Here is a 26629-nt window from a genome sequence, read left to right as displayed (position 1 = left end):
TATGAACGTAAATTAAGGGTACCTTTTGTTATTTATGCTGATTTCGAGGCCTTTCTAAACCCGATTCAAACAGGTACAATTAATCCTACTACATCCTCAACAACAAATGTACAAAAACATGAGGTATATAGTTTTGGATACTACATTAAATGTTCTTATAATGATAAATTGTCAGTGTACAGAACATATAAAGGCAAAAATTGCACCCAGGAATTTATGAAGTATATGGAACAAGACTTAAAGGCTATTTGTAGGAGAAATACTTTTGTAAAAACTCCATTGCCTTTATCTAATGCAAATAATGTGCATATTGCTCAGAGTAGTACATGTTATATTTGTGATAAAAATTTAAACGAGGATTCAGTCATTTCCTATAATTACCATACTGGTCTTTATGAAGGAGTGGCACATAAATTTTGTTCTGAAAAATACAGGGCACCTAATTTTGTACCTGTATTTTTCCATAATTTGTGTAACTATGATAGTCATTTTATAGTGCATGGGCTTGGTTTGGCGGAAGGCGACATTGAACTGATTCCAGAGAACAAAGAGAAATACATTTCATTTTCTAAGAGCTTACAAATAAATAATCGCACAATTAAATTGAGATTTGTCGATTCACTTAAATTTATGTCCAGTAGTCTTGACAAATTGACAAAAAACTTGTTGCCTGAACAATTTCATGAATTAAAATTGAATTTTTCATGCGAGGAGGATTTTAAACGCTTATTACGAAAGGGTGTCTATCCCTATGAACACATGTCATCATACGATTCTTTAAACTTAACAGCTCTTCCCTCTAAAGATGATTTCTTTAGTTCCTTGTCTGATAGTCACATCTCAGAAGAGGATTATGATCACGCAAAAGATGTTTGGTCTCATTTTCAATGCAAAAATATGGGTGATTATTCTGATTTATATTTAAAAACTGATGTTCTATTACTAACTGATATATTTGAAAATTTTAGAAACCTTTGTCTTAAGACGTATGGATTAGACCCCGCTCATTATTATACTGCTCCGGGATTAAGTTGGGATGCAATGTTAAGAACTACAAAAATAAAACTAGAACTCCTAACTGATATCGATAAAATAGCTTTTATATCAAAAAATATTCGAGGTGGCATATCACAATGTAGTAATAGATACGCGAAGGCTAATAATATTTTTTTGGAAGATTATAATCAAAATATCCCATCGTCATTTCTTATGTACTTTGATGCAAATAACCTTTACGGGTGGGCTATGTCTCAATGTCTTCCTACCGGTAAATTTGAATGGGTAAATACAGATACTGACTTTAATATATCTGATGACGCTGATCATGGTTTAATTTTAGAAGTTGATCTCGAATACCCTAACGAGTTGCATGACTCTCATTCAGATTTGCCATTTTGTCCTGAAAACGTTTGTTTGGGTAATTCCAAAGAAAAAAAATTAATTCCTAATTTAAATAAAAAAACGAATTATGTCATTCATTATAGAAATCTAAAACAGTGTTTGAAGAATGGTTTGAAATTGAGTAAAATCCATCGCATTCTTAAATTTCAGCAGTCTATGTGGTTAAAAAGTTACATAGATTTGAACACCCACATGCGATCACAGGCATCATCCGATTTTGAAAAAGATTTCTTTAAACTAATGAATAATTCAGTGTTCGGTAAAACCATGGAAAATGTTGCAAAACGCGTAAATGTCAAATTATTAAATCACTGGGAAAATCGAGGAAAAACGCAGGGGGTTCAATCTTTGATAGCGAAACCTGAGTTCCATAGTTTATCCATATTCTCTGAGAATTTAGTGGCCGTTCAATTGAATAAAACTAAAATATTTTATAATAAACCGATTTATCTGGGATTTTGCGTATTAGATATATCGAAAACTTTGATGTATGACTTTCACTACAGCTACATGAAAACCAAATATCCAGACAACCTTAAGCTTCTTTATACAGATACTGATAGCTTAGTATATCAAATTTTCACGGAAAATTATTACGCAGATATAAAATCAGATCTTAATTTATATTTTGATACATCTGACTATCCTCCTAACAATAAATATGATTTGCCGTTAATAAATAAAAAGCGATTAGGGTTTTTCAAAGATGAAAATAATGGTAGAATTTTAAAAGAGTTCGTAGGTCTGAGATCTAAAATGTATACCTTAGATGTTGAAAAATATGACGAGAATGATGAGAAAACTGAAAAATACGGTGTTTTATCAAAAGCCAAAGGAGTCAATAAATGTGTTACAAAAAAATTTACCCTTGACAATTACAAAACGTGTTTATTTAACAAAAATTTGCAACGCGCTCAAATGCTAAGATTTAAGTCTATAAAACATATAATATTCACTCAAAAAATAAATAAAATATCATTATCGCATGAAGATACAAAACGGTACTTATTAGAAAACTCTTCTGACACTCTAGCGTGGGGTCATTATAAAATACCGCAATAATGAAAAAGTTTCAAAGTTGTAATATAATCACACAGAACATTCGAATTCCAAATTATTGTTTGTACATTGTATATTTTTAAGGTATTACTTGTAAACATGTAAAAAAATGTATGAATTTTATTTTATTGTATCTTTTAAGGTATTTTTGTAAATATGAAACAAAAAAATAATGATAAAAGTGTGATCATAAATAATAAAAAAAAAATTTACGTAATCATTTTGTTTTGTTTTTTTGTCTACTATATCTGAGTTGTTTAAATAGGAATCATCTTTCTGAATATTACCATTTAAAGTCCATCCGTTAACATATCAACACTCACCCACACACATACACACATAGACATAGATTACGATATTTAATAATGATTCACTTTTATCATCCTTTCACCACCATTGTCGCAGGTCCTAGTGGGTGTGGTAAAACGCAATTTGTTACAAACTTTTTGAATAACTCCAAAGAGATATGTAATGTTGAATTTGATGAAATTATTTGGTGTTATGATGAAATGCAACCTCTCTACAATCTGGAAAATATAAATTATAGTCAAGGAATACCAGATTTTTCAATTTTTGATGGGAAGAAACCTAAACTTCTTATTATAGATGATTTGATGAGAGAATCGGATGGACGAATCGTTGACATTTTTACGAAAGGTAGTCATCATAGAAACTTAAGTGTTTTTTATATTACACAAAACGTATTTCATCAAGGTAGAGGTCAACGTGATATTTCATTGAATACAAGCTACATTGTATTTTTTAAAAATCCCAGGGATAAAACTCAAATACGCTACCTGTCACGACAAGTTTACCCAGAAAACTCAAAGTTTGTGGACGAAGCCTACAAAGATGCTACAAAGGAGGCTCATGGTTACCTCATGATTGACCTGAAACAAAATACAAATGACATATGCCGTTTTAAAACAAAAATATTTCCGTTTGATGGGCATTGCACAGTGTATGTACCTAAAAAGGGGTTTAAATATGATAAAAATCACCATATTTTAGTCAGTTCTACATGATGCATGCAAGAGTAAACACATATAAACATTTACTTGAAGCATTGCAGTTGCTTAAACCCAAATATCGTACTGCATTACTTAAATCTTGTGACGATGAAGAGATCAACATTATTTGTGAGTGCATTTATAACGTCCTAAATGGTAAAATTCCATTAGAAAAAAAAGAAAAGACGAAACTAAAAAAATATAAAGATATTTTAAGAAAATTAGTTTCGAAAGGGAAACATAAAATAAGAAAAACTGTTATAGTTCAAAAAGGAGGTGCATTTCTACCTATTATTTTAGGTGCAGTTTTAAGTGCTTTAGTGAACTCTTTATCATAAACAAAATGGAAAACACAAAAAAAATGTTATTAGTTGAATCAGATTTTATTGAAAGGCTGAAACGGAATGAGAGTCCACCCGAAAATTCCTCATCTCGGCTAGATGGAGAGATGCAAAAAATCCTTAAAAGTAAAATGAATGATCGCGAAAAGTGGACGTTATATTCTCAAGCATTACAAAGATTTCTACATTTTATTGAAACAGATCGAAAACCGTTTAGAATACCCATCGTGATGGAGGGGGTAGATCAAGTCATCAACGAAAGTAATGATATTATAAAAACAAAAGTGAACAAAAAGGAGGAGATTGAAAATAATGAGTCAGTTACAGATAATGTAACTGAAGCAGCCACACCGTCATCGTTTAATACACCACCTGGCGAAATAAATCAAGAACTGATGCCAATTAGTCCGTCAAAAATTATAAACATATTACCTAAATCTTATGAAAAAAAAGCTCGAACGTTGTTAGATTACATTGTTTCAAGTAAACCGAAAATTTGGTGGAAACAGACTGGTGAAGTTGTTATAAATAACCAAACCATTCAAAATAGTAATATTACTGATTTGGTAAGCGACACCGTTAGATGTCTTAAACGTCCTAAGCCAATTGGATGGGAAGTGTTTGCTTTACTTTTAAAAGATATCGAAGTTCCTAGGTCATGCATAGGTAATCCTACAAATTTAGCATTTATTAATGGTACTCCTTTGATTGAACCCTTTACCCCCTCCACATCTGTGAAGACGAGAGCCTCAACAGATAAAGATAATAACACTTCTACGCCTCTTGCTACACGGGAGCAAAAGCGATCCGGAAAGAAAATAGAGTGGGAAAGATGGACTCCTTATTAGATATTAACAGAATCTATTATGACGTCTCTAATCCAGCTGGCTATAGCAGTTTAAATAATTTATCAAAGGAAATGAAAGGTCAAATGAACAAAGAGGAAGTGAAAAAATGGTTACAATCTCAAGATACACACACGCTGCATAAACCTATTCATAGACGATTTACTAGAAATAAATACATTCTCTCGAACTTTAATGAACTTTGGCAAGCTGATTTAAGTGATATGAGTACTTATAGTCAATATAATGATGGGTACAAATATATTCTTTGTGTTATTGATGTGTTCAGTAAATATGCTTTTGCAAGAGCCATGAAGAAGAAGGATTCAGCAACTGTTAAACAATGTTTTGAAAGCATATTTACTGAAGCCAACTCTGTTCCCCGTCACATCCAATCTGATAAAGGTACAGAATTTGTTTCAAAGGCGGTTAGAGATTACTTTAAGAGCAAAAATATTAATTATTATACCACTAATAACCCCGACATTAAAGCAAGTATAGTAGAAAGATTTCAAAGAACACTTAAAATGAAAATGTGGCGTTACTTCACTCATAAGAATACATATAACTACACAAATATATTACAAGATCTTCTACATTCTTACAACCATAGCTATCATTCTAGCATTAAAATGCGCCCAGTTGATGTTAGCTCTAATAATATTATGACTGTTTGGTGTAATTTATATGATCGCAAAAAAGATAGGCAAATTTCATTAGAAACTAAAAAACTAAATGTAGGTGATCATGTTAGAATCACTAAATATAAGCATGTGTTTCAAAAAGGTTATGAAAGTAATTGGAGTGATGAAATATTTATTATTGATTCGATTATTAACAGATCGCCACGAGTTGTTTATACAATAAAGGATTTAGAAGGTGAACCTATCATTGGTACATTTTATTCTAAAGAATTACAAAAGGTAACTTACCTCCCCTCCAACGAGTATAAAATTGATAAAATAATACGCTCGCGTCGAGTTGCTGGCAGAAAGGAAATACTAGTTAAGTGGCAAGGTTATCCTAATAAATTTAATTCTTGGATACCTGAATCAAACTTAAAGAAAATATGAGTGAAAATAGTTTTTATCTAACTTTGTTAAGTAATAGTTCATCAGATTACTACACGGATAACACGACTGCACATTTCTTAACTAAATTACCAAAGACCATTAAATTGGATGGAGAATGGGTAGTTGGGTTGGTGGAATTTCAATATCCTTGTTCCATGTATAATGTTCAAGAGCACGAAAACATCATTTATTTAAAGAAAAAGGTGTTATCACCCACCGATAAAACTACAAAAATAGTAGATATAAAAACTCATATACCAGCCACTACATATGATAATATAGATCATTTTCTTCAAGCGTTTAATGAAAACCCACAGTTAAAAAATAACGTAAAATTTCGATATGATGGATTAACAAAACTGGTTGGAATAGCAACAACAAATAAAGAAATAACATCTATCATTACTGATATGTAAAGGAAACGCACGTACGGATCGGATCAAGGGCCACGACTGACGTATATTTGAATTCAGAAAACTAACTACTACAGATACCATAGATGAGTATAAAATACATAGAACCTATTTGGTATTTAAGCACAATACCCCCACTAATACCAAATACTATAAATACCCTTTTGACCAATAAATCTAAATAAACATTTAACACAAACCTAACTTCTTCATCAAATAATTATGTTTATTGCCAGATAAACTTTTGGTCAGAATGTCTGCTGGCATCTCTGTCGTTTCTAAATATTTAAGATTAACTATCTTATCATTAATACAGTCACGACAGAAAAAATGTCTCATTTCAATATGTTTGGTGCGCTTGCTAAAAACATTATTATATGACAACTTAATTGCACCCTGGTTGTCATTAAATATATCAACAGTATAAATTCTATTTGTAATTTCATTTAACAAATTACGCATATATATAGCCTCCCTACAGGCTTCGGTGATTCCCATCAGCTCAGCTTCGGTAGAGCTCAAAGCGACAGTCTTCTGTTTTTTAGTTTCCCAAGAAACCGCACCCCCCGACATGGTAAAACACATACCAGTGTAAGAACGCCTATCTGCCGAATTGTTGCCCCAATCAGCATCTACAAAGCCAACTAGCTGGGAATTACCTGTCTTACAATACTTAAGACCTACATGTCTAGTCTTCTTGAGATACCTCAACACTCTTTTAGCATAAGTCCAAGTCTCATTATTAAAGCAGTTATTGAATTGGCTCAAGTAACCTACTGCAAAAGCTATATCTGGCCTTGTGAGCACAGCAAGATACATAAGGCTGCCAACGAGCTGTTGATAAGGTATCGTTTTGTCACAATCACCTTTAGTACCGCTAATATCTAACTTAGGCTCTAAAGGACTGTCAGCAGTCTTGCAATCAGTCATCTGAAAACGGTCTAACAGTTGGTTAATGTAATTTTCTTGACTAAGTGCAATGACCCCATTAGTCTTGTCTACACTTACAGTCATACCTAGACATTGCCTAACTTCCCCTAAGTCCTTAATCTTAAATCTGGAAGCTAAAGCACTTTTCAAGTTGTCAGTTTCAACACTGTCATTCGAAAATATAAAGAAATCATCGACATACAAAGCAATGATCGTTTTTAATTCACCCTTATTCTTTGAGTAAAGACATGGTTCCAGTTTTGACCTCCTATAACCCATCTCAATAAGACTCTGGTCCACCTTCTTGTACCAGGCTCTTGAGGACTGCTTTAGCCCATATATGGCTCTCTTTAGCTTTAACACTTTATTGCTCTGCATGTTAGGAAAACCTTCTGGTTGATGCATGTAAAGCGTTTCCTCAAGATCCCCATTCAAGAACGCTGTGACAACGTCAAGATGAGTTATGTCAAAACCAAGCTGAGCAGACAAAGCAAATAACATTCGCAAAGTTGTATGCCTAACTACTGGCGAAAAAGTATCAGTATAGTCCATACCTTGTTTCTGCATGAAGCCCTTAGCTACCAACCTCGCACGAAAACGAACATTGTTGTCACTGTCATATTTCTTCTTCAGGACCCACTTGCATCTTACCACTGTGCCACTCTTTGGGATATCAACTAGCTCCCATGCTTTATTTTGCTCGAAACACTGGAGCTCTTCATCAACAGCCTTGAGCCACTGGTCCTTCTCTGGTCCACTTAAGGCTTCCTTCAGTGTCAAGCCACTGGCGTCATCTAGGACATCTGCCACCTGGCATTTATTCGCAACACCATAATATTCTGGAGCTTTCCTTATCCGAGTAGACTTTCTCAGTTGATTAGTGGTTTCATCTGTGTCCTCATTTTCACTACTTGGAACGTATGAGTCATCTTCAGGCTCTGTTACTGTCTTATCTGTGAAATACTCATCTTCTGTCGATGAACTAGGTTCCCCCACTGAAACTGAACTCTCATCTGAGACAACATCCTCCACCACCTTTTCAGGTTCTGGTAGTTCAGTAACTGGTAATACAACATCAGTCATCTCATCTTCCATTATGACTACATCTCTACTTGTTGTAATACGCTTAGTTTCAGGGTCATACACTCGGTAACCTTTGATTCCGTCAGGGTATCCCACTAGGATATGCTTGACTGCCTTCCGATCCCACTTTAACCGCTTTTCTTTAGCTACATGTACCATCACAGGACTGCCAAATACTCTTAAATGACTGACATCGGGCTTGTCACCTGTCCACATTTCATATGGTGTCTTGTTATTAAGTCCTGCTGCTATAATGCGGTTTTGCAAGTATACAGCTGTGTGAGTACTTTCAGCCCAGAACTCCTTTCCTAGCTTAGCCTCGAATAGCATACATTTAGCTTTCTCCACAACCGAACGGTTCCTTCGCTCACAGAATCCATTGCTCTCAGGTGTGTAAGCATTTGTTTTCTGATGAATAATGCCATGTTTTTTAAGGAATAGGTCAAACTCACGGTTACAAAACTCTTTGCCTTGATCACTTCGAATTGCTTTGATAGTTTTGCTAGTCTGGTTTTCTGCCATCATCTTGAATTCCTTAAATTTATCTAAAGCTTCACTTTTGTGCCTCAGGAAGTACACAAAGGTCATCCGGCTGTAATCATCCACAAATAATAGGAAAAATCTGGAACCACCCATTGACATCTGTTCCATAGGGCCACATATATCCATATGTACTAGCTGTAGTACCTCCTCACTCCTTGTACCCTTGTGATTAAATGGAAGCCGACTCTGCTTGCCTTCACAACAAACTGTACATGAGGCTTTACTTATCTGCGATTTATCATCAAGTTTCAAACCGATAACCGCGTCAGGCATCTTATTTAAATAATTGTTGCATATATGAGATAATCTTTTATGCCATGTGTTCCTGGAAACCATTACTGGAGCTGCAAATGCACTATCTGGCATTATCAATCTGTAGACTCCATTCTGTAATACTGCCTCTGCCACTACCTCACCATTTATGTTGACAATTCTGCAGCCAGTCTTGGAAAACAAAACTTCGTTGCCGTTCTTTATAAGTTGGCTGACTGACAACAAGTTTGTGGCCAGCTCGGGAACACACTCTACGTTTTTAACAGTTACATCGAACTCAAATGCATCCGTTTTTGTCACTAAATCGCAGTCGCCGGTGCATAAAACTGTCATCTTCTGATTATTTGCAACAATAATCTCCTTGTCGCCATGATAAACAATGTTTTTCAACCAATCTTTGTTTGTAAATAGATGTCCGCTAGCCCCCGAGTCCACATAAATATCATTTTTACTGAAAGTACCGCTCAAGAATACAGCACTAAACGCATGCGTTTGCTTTCGCGTGGTTTTCTTATCACTCGCGGCATTTTTTTCATTGTAAGTGCACTGATTCTTGTAATGGCCGAGATTGTGACATCTGTGACAGCGAATGTGGGACTTGGAGCCGCCATCTTTCTTTACTGCGCCGCTTCCGCTTGACATAGACTGCGCATTATTTTTATTTTTAGGTTGCCACTTCTGCGCACTAGCGAGCGCGCCGGAAACTTCAGAATTTTCGAAATTTGAATCTGTTTCCATGTCTAGCAATTTTGTCTTGATGACATCGGTTGAAATTGTTATCCCGGAATGCTCAATAGCCATTATCATAGGAGAGTATTTTTCTGTTAATCCTGCTAATAATAAGCATCCTATCCACTCATCACTGATAGCGAATCCGGTACCATTTAGTTTCTGTCCGATCTCGACTATCTGAGTCACATAAGAAGTCATGGAACTGCTGCTTTCTAGGCGAATTGATATTAAATGACGTAGAAGACTAATCCGTCTCGCAAATCCTTTGTCATCAAATAAGGCCTTCAGCTTATCCCAGAGTTCTTTAGACGTTTTCACACTTTTTATATGTATGAACAACGCCGAGTCAATGGTCATGATTAACTTGGCTTTTGTTTTTGCATCATCAGCGTCTTCTACTTTCTTGGTTGCTTCTGGTATAATGCAATGCCGCATCCCCTCCAACACAAGAAAATTTTCCGCAGCAAAAGTCCATTCCCCATAGTTCTCGCGCCCCTTTAACTTCGGTACATTCACTAAGTAATTCGCGGAACCCATTATCGACCACTGCTAAACTGCTCCGATAATACACTGGCACCACTACACCACTTATTCCCGATTTATTTCACGAAATAACAGCCCATAACCTGATATGTAAAGGAAACGCACGTACGGATCGGATCAAGGGCCACGACTGACGTATATTTGAATTCAGAAAACTAACTACTACAGATACCATAGATGAGTATAAAATACATAGAACCTATTTGGTATTTAAGCACAATAATTACAACTCCGATACTAAGTCTGCAATTGGGTTTTAAACCGAAAACAAATTTAAAACAAAATACATTAGGAAAAAGCCCTGCAAATTTATATTTAGGTTTACCATCTCAAATATTTGTTTATACTGATATAATACACCCACAAGTAGTCGGAGATGTTATTACTTCATTACTCAGAATAATACCTTTAGATCCAACTAAGTTCATTTATGGAGCTTATAAAACTCACATCTTCTCACCCGCTCATTATGTACCAGTTTTACGAAGAGAGTTCGATACCATTGAAATAGATATAAGAACAACGACTGGTGTCAGAGTACCATTTCAATTTGGATCTTCTTGCGTGAAGCTACACTTTCAACGAGTAAAATGATTTACAACAGATCGTCAGTCTCTTGTCCTTACGAACATTATTATTCACACCAAGCCGGCTCTGGGATAGGTATTGTCTATAAGGGAGTTCCATATCAACGAGGACATGGTATAGGCAGTTTTTTGGGTGGACTATTTAGATCAGTGCTCCCTTTGTTATCTAGCGGTTTAAAAACCATTGGAAAAGAAACCTTAGGGGCAGGGGTTGGTTTGTTAACTGATATGGTAAATTCTCGTCCTATGGATAGTTCCATTCGATCACGATTTAAGGAAGCGAGCGCTAACCTAAAAAGAAAGGCTGATGAAAAAATTGATTCTCTCATGTCAGGATCTGGGTATAAAATGTCGAATAAAAGAAGAGAACCGCTCATTACTCGAAAAGCATCGCGACGAAGAGGAAGTAGAAATAATAGTAAAAATAACGATATATTTTCAAGTTAAATAATGTCATTTCTACACAGTCATTCATGTGAATGTGCAAAATCTGAATTAGATATATTTGCCCTTCCATCAACTCAAACAAGTATTGAAAGCGGACATTGGATTCATTACAAACCAATTTCATCTTTAAGTGATGATGGCCCCATTGAATTTCAAGTACCTGGATCAGGAGATGACTACATTGATCTATCACACACAATGTTACATATTACTGCTAAAGTATTGAATCAAGATGGGACAAAATTAAAAGCAGATGCCGGAGTTGGACCCACCAATAACTGGCTACATTCCCTTTTCAACCAACTTGATGTATATTTAAATCAAAAACTCATATCACCCCCAAACAATACATATGCTTACCGTGCTTATATGGAAAATCTTCTCAACTATGGACCGGCAGCCAAAAAAACCCATCTTACTTGTGGGTTATGGTATGAGGATACCCCAGGTTTTATGGATACCGTTGATGCCAACAACAAAGGATTTCAGAAAAGACTAGAATTTATCAAAGAGAGTAAGGAAGTGGAAATGATTGGACATTTGCATGGCGATATATTTAACCAAGAGAAATTCTTGATAAATGGTGTTGAATTGCGTATTAAGTTAGTCCGATCAAAAGAATCATTTAATTTAATTTGTCATCAAGATAAAAAACTTAAAGTACAAATAACAGATGCTAGTCTCATTGTTAGAAGAACAAAAATCAATCCTAGCGTTTTGTTAGCCCATCAAAAAGTATTGGCAACAACGACTGCGAAGTACCCCATTACGAGAGCAGAAGTTAAGGTTCTCACAATACCAACAGGGGTCCAGGGTAAAACATTGGATAATATATTTCTCGGACAAATTCCTAAACGCTGTATTATTGGATTTGTATCAAATTCAGGTTTTAATGGAAATTTAGCTTTGAATCCATTTAATTTTCAAAATTATAATATGAATTCATTTAGCTTGTTTGTAGATGGTCATGAAATTCCTTCTAAAACATTACAACCGTCATTTAGTTCTGGTTTAATAGCGGCGGCATATCACACCTTATTTTCTGGAACTGGTATTCATTTTCACAACGAAGGTAATGGAATAAGTAGAACAGATTATGGTGGAGGATATTGTTTGTTATGTTTTGATTTAACCCCTGATTTATCTGCTAGTTCAACTTCACACTGGAATCTTGTTAGACATGGAAGTGTTCGGATAGAAGTACGCTTTGATTCGGCTCTAACTAGCACCATTAATTGTATCGTGTATGCAGAATTTGACAACATTATTGAAATAAACAAAAACCGTGATGTATCTGTAGATTATAATAGTTGAAAAACATAATTATATAAATACAATGTTTTCTTTCGTTTACTTTATTTTGTTGTAGTCATTGTTTGCAGCATCATCAAGACATAAATTGTTATTAATTAAGTAATTATGGATACTAATGAGATTCAATTTTGTATGAAGAAATTAAACCCACTTTTTGAATCAAATGTTTTTGCTGCTAACAAAATACCTATTTGGGTCGATCTACCTGTCTTTATTGTTAGTAATTTGGACCCTGACACGAAACCAGGCTCCCACTGGGTTGCCATACACATTGATGTTACTGGTATAGGAGAATATTTTGATTCCTTCGGACGGAAACCTTCAGGTTACCATAACTTATTTTTAAAAAGAAACACCAGACAGTGGTTTTATAACAATAAACCTCTTCAAAACCATTTTACTTCAGTTTGTGGTGAATATTGTCTAGTTTATTTGTATTTTAAATATCATGGAAAAACTATGATAGATATGCTAAGTTTGTTTTCTGATAATTCTGTATGTAATGACCTTATATTAAGGAATATGTTTAAAACATTTTTTGTGAAATAAAATAATACGTGTACTTAAATAAGATTTTTTATTTTTTCATATAAAATACCTAGACCTTTTAAACCACACATTTTTTTTTAAATTTTATTATTTACAAAATATTTCTTAACATTCTTTGTTACTTAAAAAACGAGACGACACAAAAAAATCTGTTACATGGAAAATGTACTTAAGGAGAGGTAAAAAATGAGAAATACGTTAACACAATCATTAAGCTACTACTATCATTAATAATTATAACTATCACTGTTTCTTATTATCTATAAAATATTTCACACTACTGTCCTTAGAAGCTAATTGCTTTGTTATGTTATAAATAATATTTCGCGTATTTTGTAGCTCCAAATCGTCTTCCAACGCAAAATATTTCAATCTGAAGTCCGCATGCTTCCAGTGTTCCATGGGTGGGACGTTTTTGATTTTATGCATATCATATATCTCGATTTTAATCAAATGTGATGCATAGGCCCCGTCGTCTTGTCCGGATGACAAGTTTGCAACACCGTCTGGTGAACTTTTGCTCACATTTGAAGACCGTTTCACAACTTTAGACTGCTTTTTAGGTCGTTCAAAGAAGCTATCGATATTGTTTCCTGAACGTTTCTTTGCGATGGCTTGTTTAACTTTGAGACCAAGCGTACCCTCTTCATCGCTTGATTCGTCTTTATTATCATCCGGGTAGTAATAGTTCTTGAAAGTATTTTCAGTGAACTGAAACAATATAAAACAATAATTTACACACTGTCTACAATCTTGATAATTAAAACACAAAGAACACAAGTGAAAACAAAACAAAGTAAGTTACGGTAATAAAAGACATACTTACATCCATTGTTGGGTCTTTCTATAAACACTTAAACACTTCACTGTTGAATTAACACTATATTTCTATATACTGCAGTAGATACAAGGAGCTCTGATACAGAGGACTGCCACGACAGTAATACTTACTCAAAGCCATTTCTCTTCGGCTTTTATACTGTGATAGAGAGCAGGATACAGTATCGTTCAAATCATGTCTCAACAGGTTCATCTAATACAGACGCTCTCTTTACTAAAACCCAAATTCAAAAGCATAATAGGAAACAATAAATCCATTGTCAGTATAAAATATAATAGATGTCTACCAATAAAGCAATTATGCTGTTATAACAATGAATACCAACACACAAGAAATGCCGACGTATTAGACTAAATCATGTTGAAACCAGTTGACACGTCTCGTTATTTTTTTTAAATCATACAAAGTAACATGTCTCAACAAGTTCATCTAAACAGACGCTCCCTGTACTCAAACCCAAATTATATCCACATAATAATCCATTGTCAGCATAAAATATAATAGACGTCTATCAATAAAGCAATTAAGCTGTTATAACAATGAAAACAAGTGCACAAGAAATGCCTCACACGCCTAGTTATTATTTTAATAATACAAAGAAACAAGTAGCTACGAGTTTACTTTCTATCGTGTTACAAAGAACATAAAAATGTATGTGAAAATAAACATATAGTATTAGATAATGAGACATACTTACATACTAAGTTTAAGAAGATAGAATAGTTTAAGAATAAAAAAGGCTACATTAGGTTGAATTGCATTTATCGCAGACAAAAATAATGAGTTAGAAATAGGTAAAACTAAATAAAATAACACAATACAATATGCACAATATAGGTAAGTATGTATACGATATGTAGGATGCTTTAGTTTGGATAGGTAAGAAGTTTAGGTATTTAGGTTAAAACATAACTTGAACGAAGACTAGGTGAAAGCAGGTTAGTTTGAAATGAGAAGTTAGGTTGATTTTAGTTAGGTTTGGTCAAGTTAGGTTTGGTAAAAGAAGGTTTAGGTTAGTTTAGGCTACATCTTAAAATCTAATTAGGTTAGGTTAGGTTAGAACTGTATTCCTTATAAATCGAAATAGCTCCAAGAGGTTGTAAGATAATAAGATAATGCATCGCAAATAAGTACCTTTTGCAAATACCTATCGCTAATACCTATTGCAAATACCTATCGCTAATACCTATTGCAAATACCTATCGCTAATACCTATCACAAACACCTACAGTATAATACACACATAAAGAAGGCATGAATGAAGACGTCGGTGGGTGAAGGGTCCAGGTAGTATTCTCGGTAACACAATAACGCGCCCGAGTCGAGATCGAACAATAGAAAAGGGTCGATAAGCCTATTGTTACCGTGGTGAGCAAGGTGTATTGTTTAATTAGCGTATTTCGTAAGTACCTGAAGGAGGCGCCGGGCACTGCTGAGACCTAGCGCAATCAATTCAAATGGGGGGCTATTTGTTTTTTTTTTTTTTTTTTTTTTTTTTTTTTTAGGTTCACCGGGGGCGGTGGATCGGCCCTGGGGTCAGGATCGGTGACCACTGAGAGGTGGGGCCAGAATCGGGGAATAGTTTCTACTCCTGATAGATCTTTTGAGAACGTCATGTCCATGTCTTAGCCGAAGTTTTTACGCCGTACATGTACAGTTTGATTACGCCAAGACGTATGGATTACGGGCAGGGTTGGGCAAAATACTGGCTTCCACGTATTTCAAATACAAATTACAAAATACTTTTTTAAAAGTATTTGAAATACCAAATACAAATTACTTTGGTGACGGGTATTTGAAATACAAAATACAAACTACAGTGTTTAAAATAATGTATTTCAAATACAAAATACAAAATACCTTTAAATTTTTTTGTTTAATCATTTAGTTTTTTTAACGAATATCCTTTCCTAAAAACTTATAGGTTCATTGCGCAAGTTTTCGTCCAGCTCTAGTTTTCGTCCACTTGACGAAATTTGAATATAATAAACCTACATTGCTGCACAAATTTGGACTGATTTCAATCCTTAATGTCGAAACAATATATACAGGGTGACCTTAGCCATTGGACTAACCCTGAAATCCCACGTACGGTTACTTCTCAGAAATGCTCTAACGGTAATATTTTTTTTATTAGAACAAAAGATATAAAAATAAATTATCAAACAAAAGTTATTTCCAATAATCGACAACAAAAAGAAACATACTGTATTAATCATTGGCAGTGCTTTTGACAATTTGTTTGAAAATGTGCGGCAATGATGACATTTGTCAAAAGACAGAATCTTATTAATGTCATAAATAAAAAAAACGTAAATTGTTAATTTCTTCGTAACCGCTACACCGATTGTTATGATACTTTGTATACTGGTACTGGTACTGGTACTGGTTCTAAATACCCTAATGCATATGTACATTTCGGCTTTGTCCAATGGCTAGAACACCCTGTATATCTGTCTACATATTAAAATTATATTTCGCAAGTAGTAAATTAAAAATGAAATATATTATTTGCTAATCCGTCAAGTGGTCTAAAACTAGAGCATGGACGGAAACTACTGCAATGACCCTATACCCTGGCTGTTGACGAAAAGTTCCGCGCAGAATAGCTCGCGCATTGTATTTGCCCTCGTACAAGTCGTACATTATATTTAAATAAACGTTCCATTTTAGGATTATAGAATTTAATAAAATGTATTTTGTAGAAATGTATTTTGATGCTTGAAGTATTTGAAATACAAAATACAAAATACATGTGAGTGCAGTATTTGAAATACCAAATACAAAATACTTTTCCAGGTAGTATTTGAAATACAAATACAAAATACAAAAATGTATTTCAAATACGTATTTCAAATACATGTAATTGAAATACTGCCCAACCCTGATTACGGGTCGAGTTTCCTCGTATTTGAGTGACAGCTGCGGTTCCTCGTACAAGTCGTGTAATTCCCGAGGCGCGGGCGCGGGTCCTAAGTTCTCACTCGCCAGTGTAAAAGCAGTGTCGTTCCCGGGGGCCGATTTTTGAATTTCGACCACTCGATTTCGTGTATTTCGTTCAATAATATCTCCACTAATAGGCATTTAAATTCTACTAATAAAATTGAAAACAAATGGTCAGTGCCACTAGATTCCCAATTTCTATCGTTTGTATTTCAAAATTTAGCATTTCGCCGTTTTCCACCGATTTTCGAGTAAAATCTCACAAAAATTGCCTCATCAGTAAAATTTCGGGAAAATGTACGGGAGATACGATAATGGGACTGCTGATAAGGTAATTCCTGACAATCACCTTGACAGGAATAACGCTGGTGTAACTTGATCTCAAGTTCCGCAACAACTATTCGTAAACAGCAAATAATGAATAAGGAATAAAATTATTTCCGATATAGACTTATGTTTTATATCAAGTAATTCAATATTCTTGGCCAACCTAGTGATCCTTAGTAATGTGTCGTCATTTATGTCATTATTGCTTTTATCGTTTATTCCTTATTATCTAATGATTTTGACATGTGTTTTTTTTAGTTTTTTTGACACTTATTTAAGCCCATTTGTTTTAAGTGTTTTGGTGAGACCGTCTTAGAAAGTAACCTAATTATTAAGTTACTAAGTCCCATCCGTCTGTTGTTTCTCCAATACATAAAATATCGGTTCCACTGAATCTTTAGCTCGCCTGCTCAGCCTGAGCGTTGGAATGATATCCCAGGTCAAGTCACGTGCTGTGACGTGACGGACGAATCGCGGACAAAAAGCTTTTGATACATACCGCGTTTTAGGCGTTTTAGGGTGAACACGTCTCTTTGGTATTTATTGGACTGTGTGTTAGTTAAAGTACACGTGTAGCTTCAGAATGCTAAGGTCACGGTCGACAAATCGTTCGTGGTATGTCAATTAAACGTAGGGGGGCCAGCCAAGGTTACAATCGCACATCGATAAACGCCAAACGAAAATAAAAGATGTATCTGGACTGGATGACAGATGTATTTAATTATTTATCTTTGACTTGCTTTGATAGTCGACACACTTATGTCGATATTTCATTTGTCAATCCCTCGTTATTGTTGGAAAAAAGCTCTATTTAGGTATAAATTCATAAGCTTTCGCTTGATACCATAGACCTTTGATCAACACTGCCTGGCTTGAAAAGATAGTGATTCTCCTCTGTCACATCCTTAAAATGGTCGCATTTCTCCTATTATTGGCAAGTTGGCAACTAAGTCATAAACAGCTCTTCGGTAGAGTAGGTAATCACTGGCTTGAAAAAGCCAGGTAATGTTTGTATGGCAGGAAATAATGAGAAAGTTTACGGTACCAATGTGTGTATGGCAAATTCATACAGCTATAACTTACAGTCTGACAGAAAAGAGTATAAATTAAAAAGTGGCAATACTGTAGTGGCGTCCCTTTCAAATCAATCTAAGAAAACGGGAAGACACTACATCAGTATATTGCCACTTTTTAATTTCTACTCTTTTTTGTTCTTTATACAGGTACATACGTCTCGTAGGTTTCTATCACTTCAGCCCGAAAGTGTGTTGAAGACTGGCAATACTGCAGATGCAAATGGCTCGTGCAATCAACGGAGTGCACTTTGGCTGCAGTCTGCAATGCACTGCACGTGAGTAGTTGCATGCAGGCCGGGTTGTGCTCCTGAATTCCAATTGCAGGAAAATTAAATATTAAGGAACTTGTGAGGAGGAAGTGGCGATCTTATTTTGAAAAAATAAGCAAAATAAAATTACCTACCTTATTTTTAAGTTGAATAATCAAAGTTATTACGAGTAGGTAATTAACTAACCTATAATAAGTTGTGTGTAACTACATATATTGTCTGAATTCTTAGCTCTAAGTATAATTGATTGATTGATTGATAATTTCATCCTGCAAGTTTCGAGCTTTATGCTGGATGGGACCAGACTTTTTAAATTAGAGGCTCGGAGTAGTGTTATTAATAATCTACAAATAATGCCTACATACGTACTTGAACTTTCTTCGTATTTGAATTTTCGATAACGAAATGTAGGTATGTATTCACTACGTAAGTATCTACATATTCTTCTAGTTAGGTAGGTACTAGCATAGTTCTAATACACGACTCACAGCACAGACCACAATACGATTATATACGAGTAATACACAGCATCGGACTTTTTTTGCAAAACTCTATCTAACCATTACGTTAACCAGCTATCAATCAATAAACAGACACCGCGGCACAACTTAGAACTCCAGTCCTATCTCCGCCAATCACGACTCGCTATCCGACCAAAACGGAGCATCGTATTATGTACACCAATAACTTTAAGTCCTTGTTCTATCCAGGCCAGGACCCGACAAAAACTTTTTCGGAGAATGCAAATTAAATGAGGACGATAAACAATTTAACATCAAACGAAGCCGGTATTTCATTTGAGCTGTTTATATTTTAGTAACGAGATGCAAAAAGTCTATTTGGTTGTACGTACAGTTAGCACCAAACAGACTATGCGTCAAAAGCATCTACCATTCTCTTCTACTATGCTCTCAACAAAGATTTCAAAAGTAGGTACCTACCTAAAGATAGGCCCGTTCATATAACGCCGAGCAAATAGGTATGCGCATTGCGCACCAACGAAATGTGCAAAACGCCATTTGCGCACCTATTTTCTGGCCTCACTTCGTAGTGCCCGTCATTACGAAGTAATAAGTATATAAGTAAGTCAATGTTTAATGAAAAGTGTCTTTATATACAGAATAATTAAACTACTGCAGATACTTTTGAACGCGAACTGTCCAGTGTATCTCTAAGTATGTATTTGGAAAGCTAATCGAGAGTAGCAGACATTTTTGGCGTGTTGTTTCATACGCTACCATCGATGCTGACTGTATACAGTTTAGGTATGTGATATCGGTGTAATACCGGCTCGAAACAAAGAGATCATGCGCTAGATTAGAAGTGGTATTGTTCGAATGTTTCATATGCATAGGCTTTATCGAAGTTTTCATTGCCATCTTAACTTTAAGTACATGTAAGCGAAAAGTTACCAAACTCTTTGAGAAAAACTCTTTTATTTTACTAGTAACATGTCTAGGTAAGGAACTAAGCACGTACATATGTATACGCAAGGTGATGTTTCATGTTTTGACCTACCTATTATACTTACTCGTATGTATATACATATACTTTAAAAGCTAAGTATGTATGTAGTTCTTAATTTGATTATCTACGCATAGGACGTGAGGACACACCTCAGTCATTCGAAAATTCGGTCCAGACGCTTTTTATCTAGCCATAAAATACATCCGCAACGCTCGAAAAATGTGTCACCTTACACCCCAAAGCTTACTTTCTTATAAGAAAATAGAGTATAAGTAACTCAATAGGCATCCTATTAAATCTCCCTGATCACTGTGTCAGCTCTGATACGCGGTGGCAATCCAATTTTCCCTCACGAAATGTCACGCCATGATATCATGTCACAATATGTAAAATAAAGCCACCTTTTCCTGAACAACCTTATTTTGTCGCACGATTTATTGAATTTCCTGTTCAGTGGATATCTGAAATTCGTAATAAAATAATGGTTTCATCACACTTTTCGAGTATGCCTACTTATTTGTAACAATATTGCGTACCTACTCTAACAAATATTGTTTTAGCGAACGAATGATAGAATATTACTTAGATAATATTTTAAATAACGAGGTGTGTGTAAATAAAGAAATATTAAAATAGCACTTCTTTTGATAATTTAAATGAACCTTTAATGTATTCAAAATTATTATTGAATTAAGCTCAAATCCACTGATTAAGTCTTTTGGAATAACTTTGTTACGCTTTGGGGGTAATTACCCCCAGTTTCGGAACCGATGGCTTAAACCCTATGCCTACTATACGACATATAGGTACTCATCTTCACTTCACAGTTGCATATATTGCAACTGTACGAGTATATTTTTTCGCCCCCGTACAGTAATAGTAAAATCGTAACAGATTCATACGCCGGGCCGGGCCTCATTTGATCGCGGGTCCCGAGGGCGCGCCTTTGCCTTTGACTTTGAGCGCGGCGGCTCGGCCTACAGAAGCTATCTGCTGTTTGTTTCCGCGGATTTTTCTTGTTAGCTCGGTGGGAAAGTGGAAATGGAGCGGTTGACAAAATAGTCTGTTACCTATGTGTTTTTGTAATGAGAACATTAACATTATGTTTTGGATATTACAGCTACTAGGTGCAGTAAGTAGAAAAGGGACGTGGCTCTATATTCAATTCCATGTAAGCAGAAACCGGCCTTATAAGTTTGGCTTTTTACAAGAAAAAAATTATTGGTTGGTAGATTGTTTTCATGTGTGGAGTGTATGTATGTTTTAGAGAAAGCGCTGGTGGCCTAGCGGTAAGAGCGTGCGACTTTCAATTCGGAGGTCGCGGGTTCGAACCCCGGCTTGTACCAATGAGTTTTTCGGAACTTATGTACGAAATATCATTTGATATTTACCAGTCGCTTTTGGGTGAAGGAAAACACCGTGAGGAAACCGGACTAATCCTAATAAGGTCTAATGTCTACCCTCTGGGTTGGAAGGTCAGATGCATGGCAGTCTATTTGGGCTTGTGCACAAATCACGCGAGGTTCGATAGGGGGTGGGAAGATCACGAAAAAATCACGATAGATCACGTTGGGGGAGGAGGGGTATAAGGAAACCTCACGTGTATTTTTCTATAGTGAACGAAACTATGAAAAAAACACCTACCACATGAGTAGATACTTTTTCTCGGTTTTGTTAAACATAAATCTTCACTCTGCACTTCAAAATAGCGAGTGTATTTAACGAAAATAGAAAAATAAACAAGATTTTCTATATACAATACAATTTTTCTTAAAATTAGGTCGAATGAAAAAAAATCAAAAAAATACACGTGAGGTTGTGTGGGGGGAGGGGGGGTAGCGAAAAACCTCACCAAATATCACCAGGGGGGAGGAGGGGGTCAAAAAGTAGCCGAAAACACCTCGCGTGATTTGTGCACAACCCCTTTCGTAAAAAGTAGTGCCTACGCTAATTCTCGGGATTAGTTGCCAAGCGGACCCCAGACTGGAATGAGCCGTCGTAAAAGCCGGGATAACGCGAGGAAGATGATGAGTGTATGTATGTTTGTTTTAAATATCACAAATATATACCTATGCATGTTTTACCTTTACTTGTACGTATTGTAGGTGCTGCCTTTTCGTCGACACTTTCACACAATATGTACAGAACAGCTGAACTAAAATATTTTGCTTGAACTAAATTTGCCCTTCAGAGCTTTGTCGCGTAGTCGCGTACAGTAGGTATACAATACAGTATAGATAAGACCTTATCGCTTAAATCGCAGCAGGACACAATATCTTCAAAAAATTCAAGTCAAAATATTACAATAAAAACTCCAAAGGCATATCAATTGAGATGTCACAATTTAAGCTTCACACAAAAGCACAAAGGTTCATAGAGTCCTGTCTAAAAGAAAAAAAGGTAAGGCGTGATAATAAATCTCGTTTTGAGGTGACAATTTAAGTAGGTACCTGCCGGGCTGCGAGCTCACGGTTTGACAAAGCATAAAATATATATTTTTATAAATTCTAGTTGCTGGTTTTTATGCGGTCTTACAGGCTATTGTGGTGCTAATGATCGAGGTCGTAAAGCAATAATAACTGGAGAAAGTAGGTACGGGTTCATTTTACTTATTACTCGTAGTACCTAGAGCTATAGATAGGTATCACGGCAGCCCAACATAATTGACCGGAGCGTAGCGAAGGTCTACGTTTCGACTGGAGCATTTTGCTTTTGTATGTCCGGATGTTCTCCTCTACAGGTCGCAATTCTTAACCGAATCTCGTGAAATTTTGTGACTGGATTCTATGTCTAAATAATTTTTTTTTGTCCGTCCGGTTTTTTTAATTTTTTTAAAATGGCGGAGTCGTGATAGCTCGCGCCTAAACAAATAGTGGTATCGGTACCATACGAGTGTTTTCTTTTTGAGATATGTTTATAGATTAAATGGCCAAAAATTCAGAAAATTTATTTCGCTGGTTTCGGAGGTATTGAGATATTTAATTTTAACTAATTTTAATTTGAGAAGGAGTAGCTAAATTTCGTCAACCCATCTAAGAACTATTTGGCTCAGTTTGTAAACGTTCGCTTTTTCTGTTTGCACAGAGGGTCTGGGTTCGATCCCCAGTAATTGTATACAGAGCCACTAGTATAATTTTGAAGTTATGTTTGCGCTTGAAGAGCAATAATAAAATCTAACAGACTGTTCAATTGTTTAATTTAACGAATGTCATGTCTCTGGACATAAAGAGATTTTTCAACTCGATAACCAACTGCCCGGCTAGCTCAGTCGGTAGAGCATGAGACTCTTAATCTCAGGGTCGTGGGTTCGAGCCCCACGTTGGGCGATTCCTTTTTATATTTTTTTTGTTGAAAAGATATTTATTGTATGTACTCTTGTTCAGTTTCAAAAAGTCCGATCATTCATATGAGCATAAATATTAAAGTGAGACTCCCTTTAAATTTTAAACGAAGTTTATTAGTGAGCTAGAAATTAGATTATTATTAATTTAAAATTATGATGCTTATTTTCAATTTTTAAATAGAATGATAAGAATAATTTGTTTGTTTTGAACTTTTAGAAACTTTTTAGAAACTTTTGCTCGGCTCGTATAAATGTAAAATTTTATTCGGTCATAAATGTCATAATCATAATTTTGACGTCAGTTGATACTACTAGCGCCGTCTTGTGTTGAGAACGTTAACTGAAATCTTAGGAAGACGCCAGTACAAGTTTAGTAGTTATGAGCAACATATTGATTCCAGATGTATCGTGTAGATGGCAGTAGTAAAACTAGTAAACGGTCAACATTAAATTTTTAGAGCCCTTTAAACACTTAAAAAAAACTAAATACTTAAAGAAACAAAGAGTTTATTTTTTTAAGACAGAGGATAATAACGAAAGCACGTTTTACCAGGTAGGTACCTAAATATCCTAATTGCAATGTTTTTATGCCTCCGCCATTGACTAATGTTTTTGCAAATAACATGGATGTAGTTATTAAGTTAAAATTGCGTGAGATAATGCCCTCCTCGGACCATCGGACCAACATAAATAGGTATAGATCTTTGCTATTCCCAAATAATTCATAAAAATCACAATAATATTTACTGGGCCTTTTTGTGGTGATGTCAGTTCACAAGAAAATAAATAATACTAACTTATCCATACCTATTAGCTAAAGATAACACCTACCTACGCGATTCATCGCAGTAATTATACCTTTATTATTTGTTTTGGTCAAATTCACTTAACGCCTCGTGCAGATTATAAAAAAATAATTACTAGTTTTAACCCACAAAAAAAGGTAGAGGTATTTCTTGGAGGTATTAGCAAGAGGTTGTTTGTAGGGCAAAAGAACTGCGTAGCGTGAATCTAAACCATTAAAAGAGACTTTTGTTGTGATACAAGTTCTTTAAAACAATTTTGGACAACGAACCTACTACTTGGTACAAACGCTGCGTCCGAGATTTAAAATTCATAATTGAATTCATAAGTGATCGATGGAGGTTAGGTTACTACTACTGAACTGAAAAAAATCTTATATATGAAATATAACCGGAGTTCTTATACTTACAAAAAAAAACTTTTTGTCATCGTCATCACGAAAACATTACATTCACACGTGTCTTATTTATATATACCACAGCACCTTGAGACAAAAGAAGTTACTTTTGAACATCATTGCAGTAATGACTTCCTGTGGGACATCGTTTAGAGCAATCTCGTAGTTTATATAAGTCTGCGCACACGCAGCACCGCCTTTACTTGCAAGGACGACGCCATGGCTGCTCTCTTCTGCTTCACCATTTGGAGTAAGGCTAGATTTATCGGGGCGAGTGAATTATTCAAAAATATCTGAACGTGCACTTGATATTTATTTACAACAGGTGTTTAAGATATTTGTGAGCAGTTTGGCCGCTCCGATATCATTGAACCGTGTTTTATTTGAACTTGTGTCTTCTCAATATAGTGCACAAAATAACCCTGTATGCTTGGACAATGGACAGTCAATTTAGTTCCCAGTAAAGGCAGGGGTCGTCAAACCTTCTAGAAGAAGTTAAGAGCCAACGGCAGAATAACCACTACTACCTTTTTTAGGAAGCTTAAAAAGCCGCAAATCATGTCTTGTTTTCAGTGGTCTGATCACTCTGGTGTAATAAATATTTGGTGACTTGAAAGCCGGCATGTGGCCGCGAGCTGCGGTTTGCCGACCCCTTACTAAGGGATAGTTTAAAAAAAATACAGTATTTAAACAGTTTCTAACGGATTGTCAACGAGCGGTGACCAGTGACCACTTACAAAATACTTATTGAGAAAATAAAACTAGTTTCCAGCTTCTGGCCTGGTATTTGATAAGATATTAATCTGTATTTATCTATTGTTAAAATTATACCTACCATTGCCTGTTTCAGTGTTAGTATCATCGAGTCAAAGTATTTCATCAAAATTGGACTTTGATGAGACTGGAGAAACATCTTCCTCCGTAATGACGAACACAAGCCAACCCAACGACGAGGATGTAGAAGTGAAACACACTATAGTTGTATCTACCAAACTCAAGAATAATAATAGAAGAGGCTTACATTCTTCAAATGATGGTAGGTATGGTATGGTATATATTTATAAAGTGTAAAAGCTATAATGCCTCCCGTGTTCAGAGGAATGGATCGCCATGTCTGTCAGGACATGTCGATACTATAAAGGATGACTCACGCTAGATCAGTCAAGGTCCGGGCCACGTCCGGGGAGAGGCTTCGTTTCCTATGACAGGTGATCGGTGATCACGTGATGCTTTTTAAAAAAGACAAAGTGTCGGACGCCTCGGTCCGGCGTGAGCGTGAGTCAAGCGTGAGTCATCCTTAAGAGATCCCACTTGATTACAAACTATAAACCCTTGTTTACCTTGTTTGTCACTCTTATAGCACAGGAATTATTAATAATGTTATTAATATTGTTTTTCAGGGGACTCAGGAGTGTTAACATACAATATAGGCCGTACAGCAAATAAACAAGAAGATAGCAGTGAAGTGCCCATCCTCTACGGCCTAAAATCAGTTGAAACCACGCAATTAAGAACACCCGACTCTCGTTTCAAGAACCGAGTTTACCCTGACTCTGTATTCATAAATAGAAACATCCGAAATGACTACGACCATTATCCCAACTCTGCAACAAATCCAATGGCATGGAAACCTTCGAATTTCTTCAATAATATAAATTGGAGGAATCCAGAAAGTGAGAATCAAGTTTATTATCCGAGAGCTAATCCAGGAACAGTGAAATTTCACAGGAAAATTACAGATGATGGTATGAAGGAATTTTACTGCAGAAAATGTCAGGAATTTAGCAGAGGACTCAACCCTGTACAAAGTTCGAAAGGTTGTGTTCAGGGCAGAAATGCTTGGATTTATGAAACGACTACGCCTAAGATGAAAATTGACGGGAAATTGGCCAAATTAAACTAATGTCGTTGTCATTGTGTTTCATTGAAGTCTCGGCGATGCTTGCTAGCTGATGTTATCTATACAAAGAGACCTTGATGCTAATGTTCAGGATGTGCCCGGTGTACACACTCCTAATG

The 26629-nt window shown here is 35.5% G+C and overlaps 1 protein-coding gene and 1 non-coding gene across 2 annotated transcripts; both read left to right on the top strand.

Moving 5' to 3' along the window:
• The first annotated feature begins 23319 nt into the window (after positions 1 to 23319).
• Positions 23320 to 23392, top strand: Trnak-cuu (transfer RNA lysine (anticodon CUU)). Its single transcript has one exon. It is a non-coding gene; the product is annotated as a tRNA-Lys (tRNA).
• A 1346-nt stretch (positions 23393 to 24738) lies between these two features.
• Positions 24739 to 26522, top strand: LOC134790087 (uncharacterized). Its single transcript, XM_063760851.1, has 3 exons — positions 24739 to 24860; positions 25461 to 25646; positions 26011 to 26522. Exons 1-3 carry the CDS (start codon positions 24830 to 24832, stop codon positions 26511 to 26513), a joined length of 720 nt encoding a protein of 239 aa, XP_063616921.1. The 5' UTR covers positions 24739 to 24829; the 3' UTR covers positions 26514 to 26522.
• The last annotated feature ends 107 nt before the right edge of the window (positions 26523 to 26629 follow it).

This window comes from Cydia splendana, chromosome 4, assembly GCF_910591565.1.
Source record: "Cydia splendana chromosome 4, ilCydSple1.2, whole genome shotgun sequence".
NCBI classification, from domain to species: domain Eukaryota; kingdom Metazoa; phylum Arthropoda; class Insecta; order Lepidoptera; family Tortricidae; genus Cydia; species Cydia splendana.
Note: the sequence above shows the minus strand (reverse complement) of the source record. Positions and strands in the feature narration are given on the sequence as shown.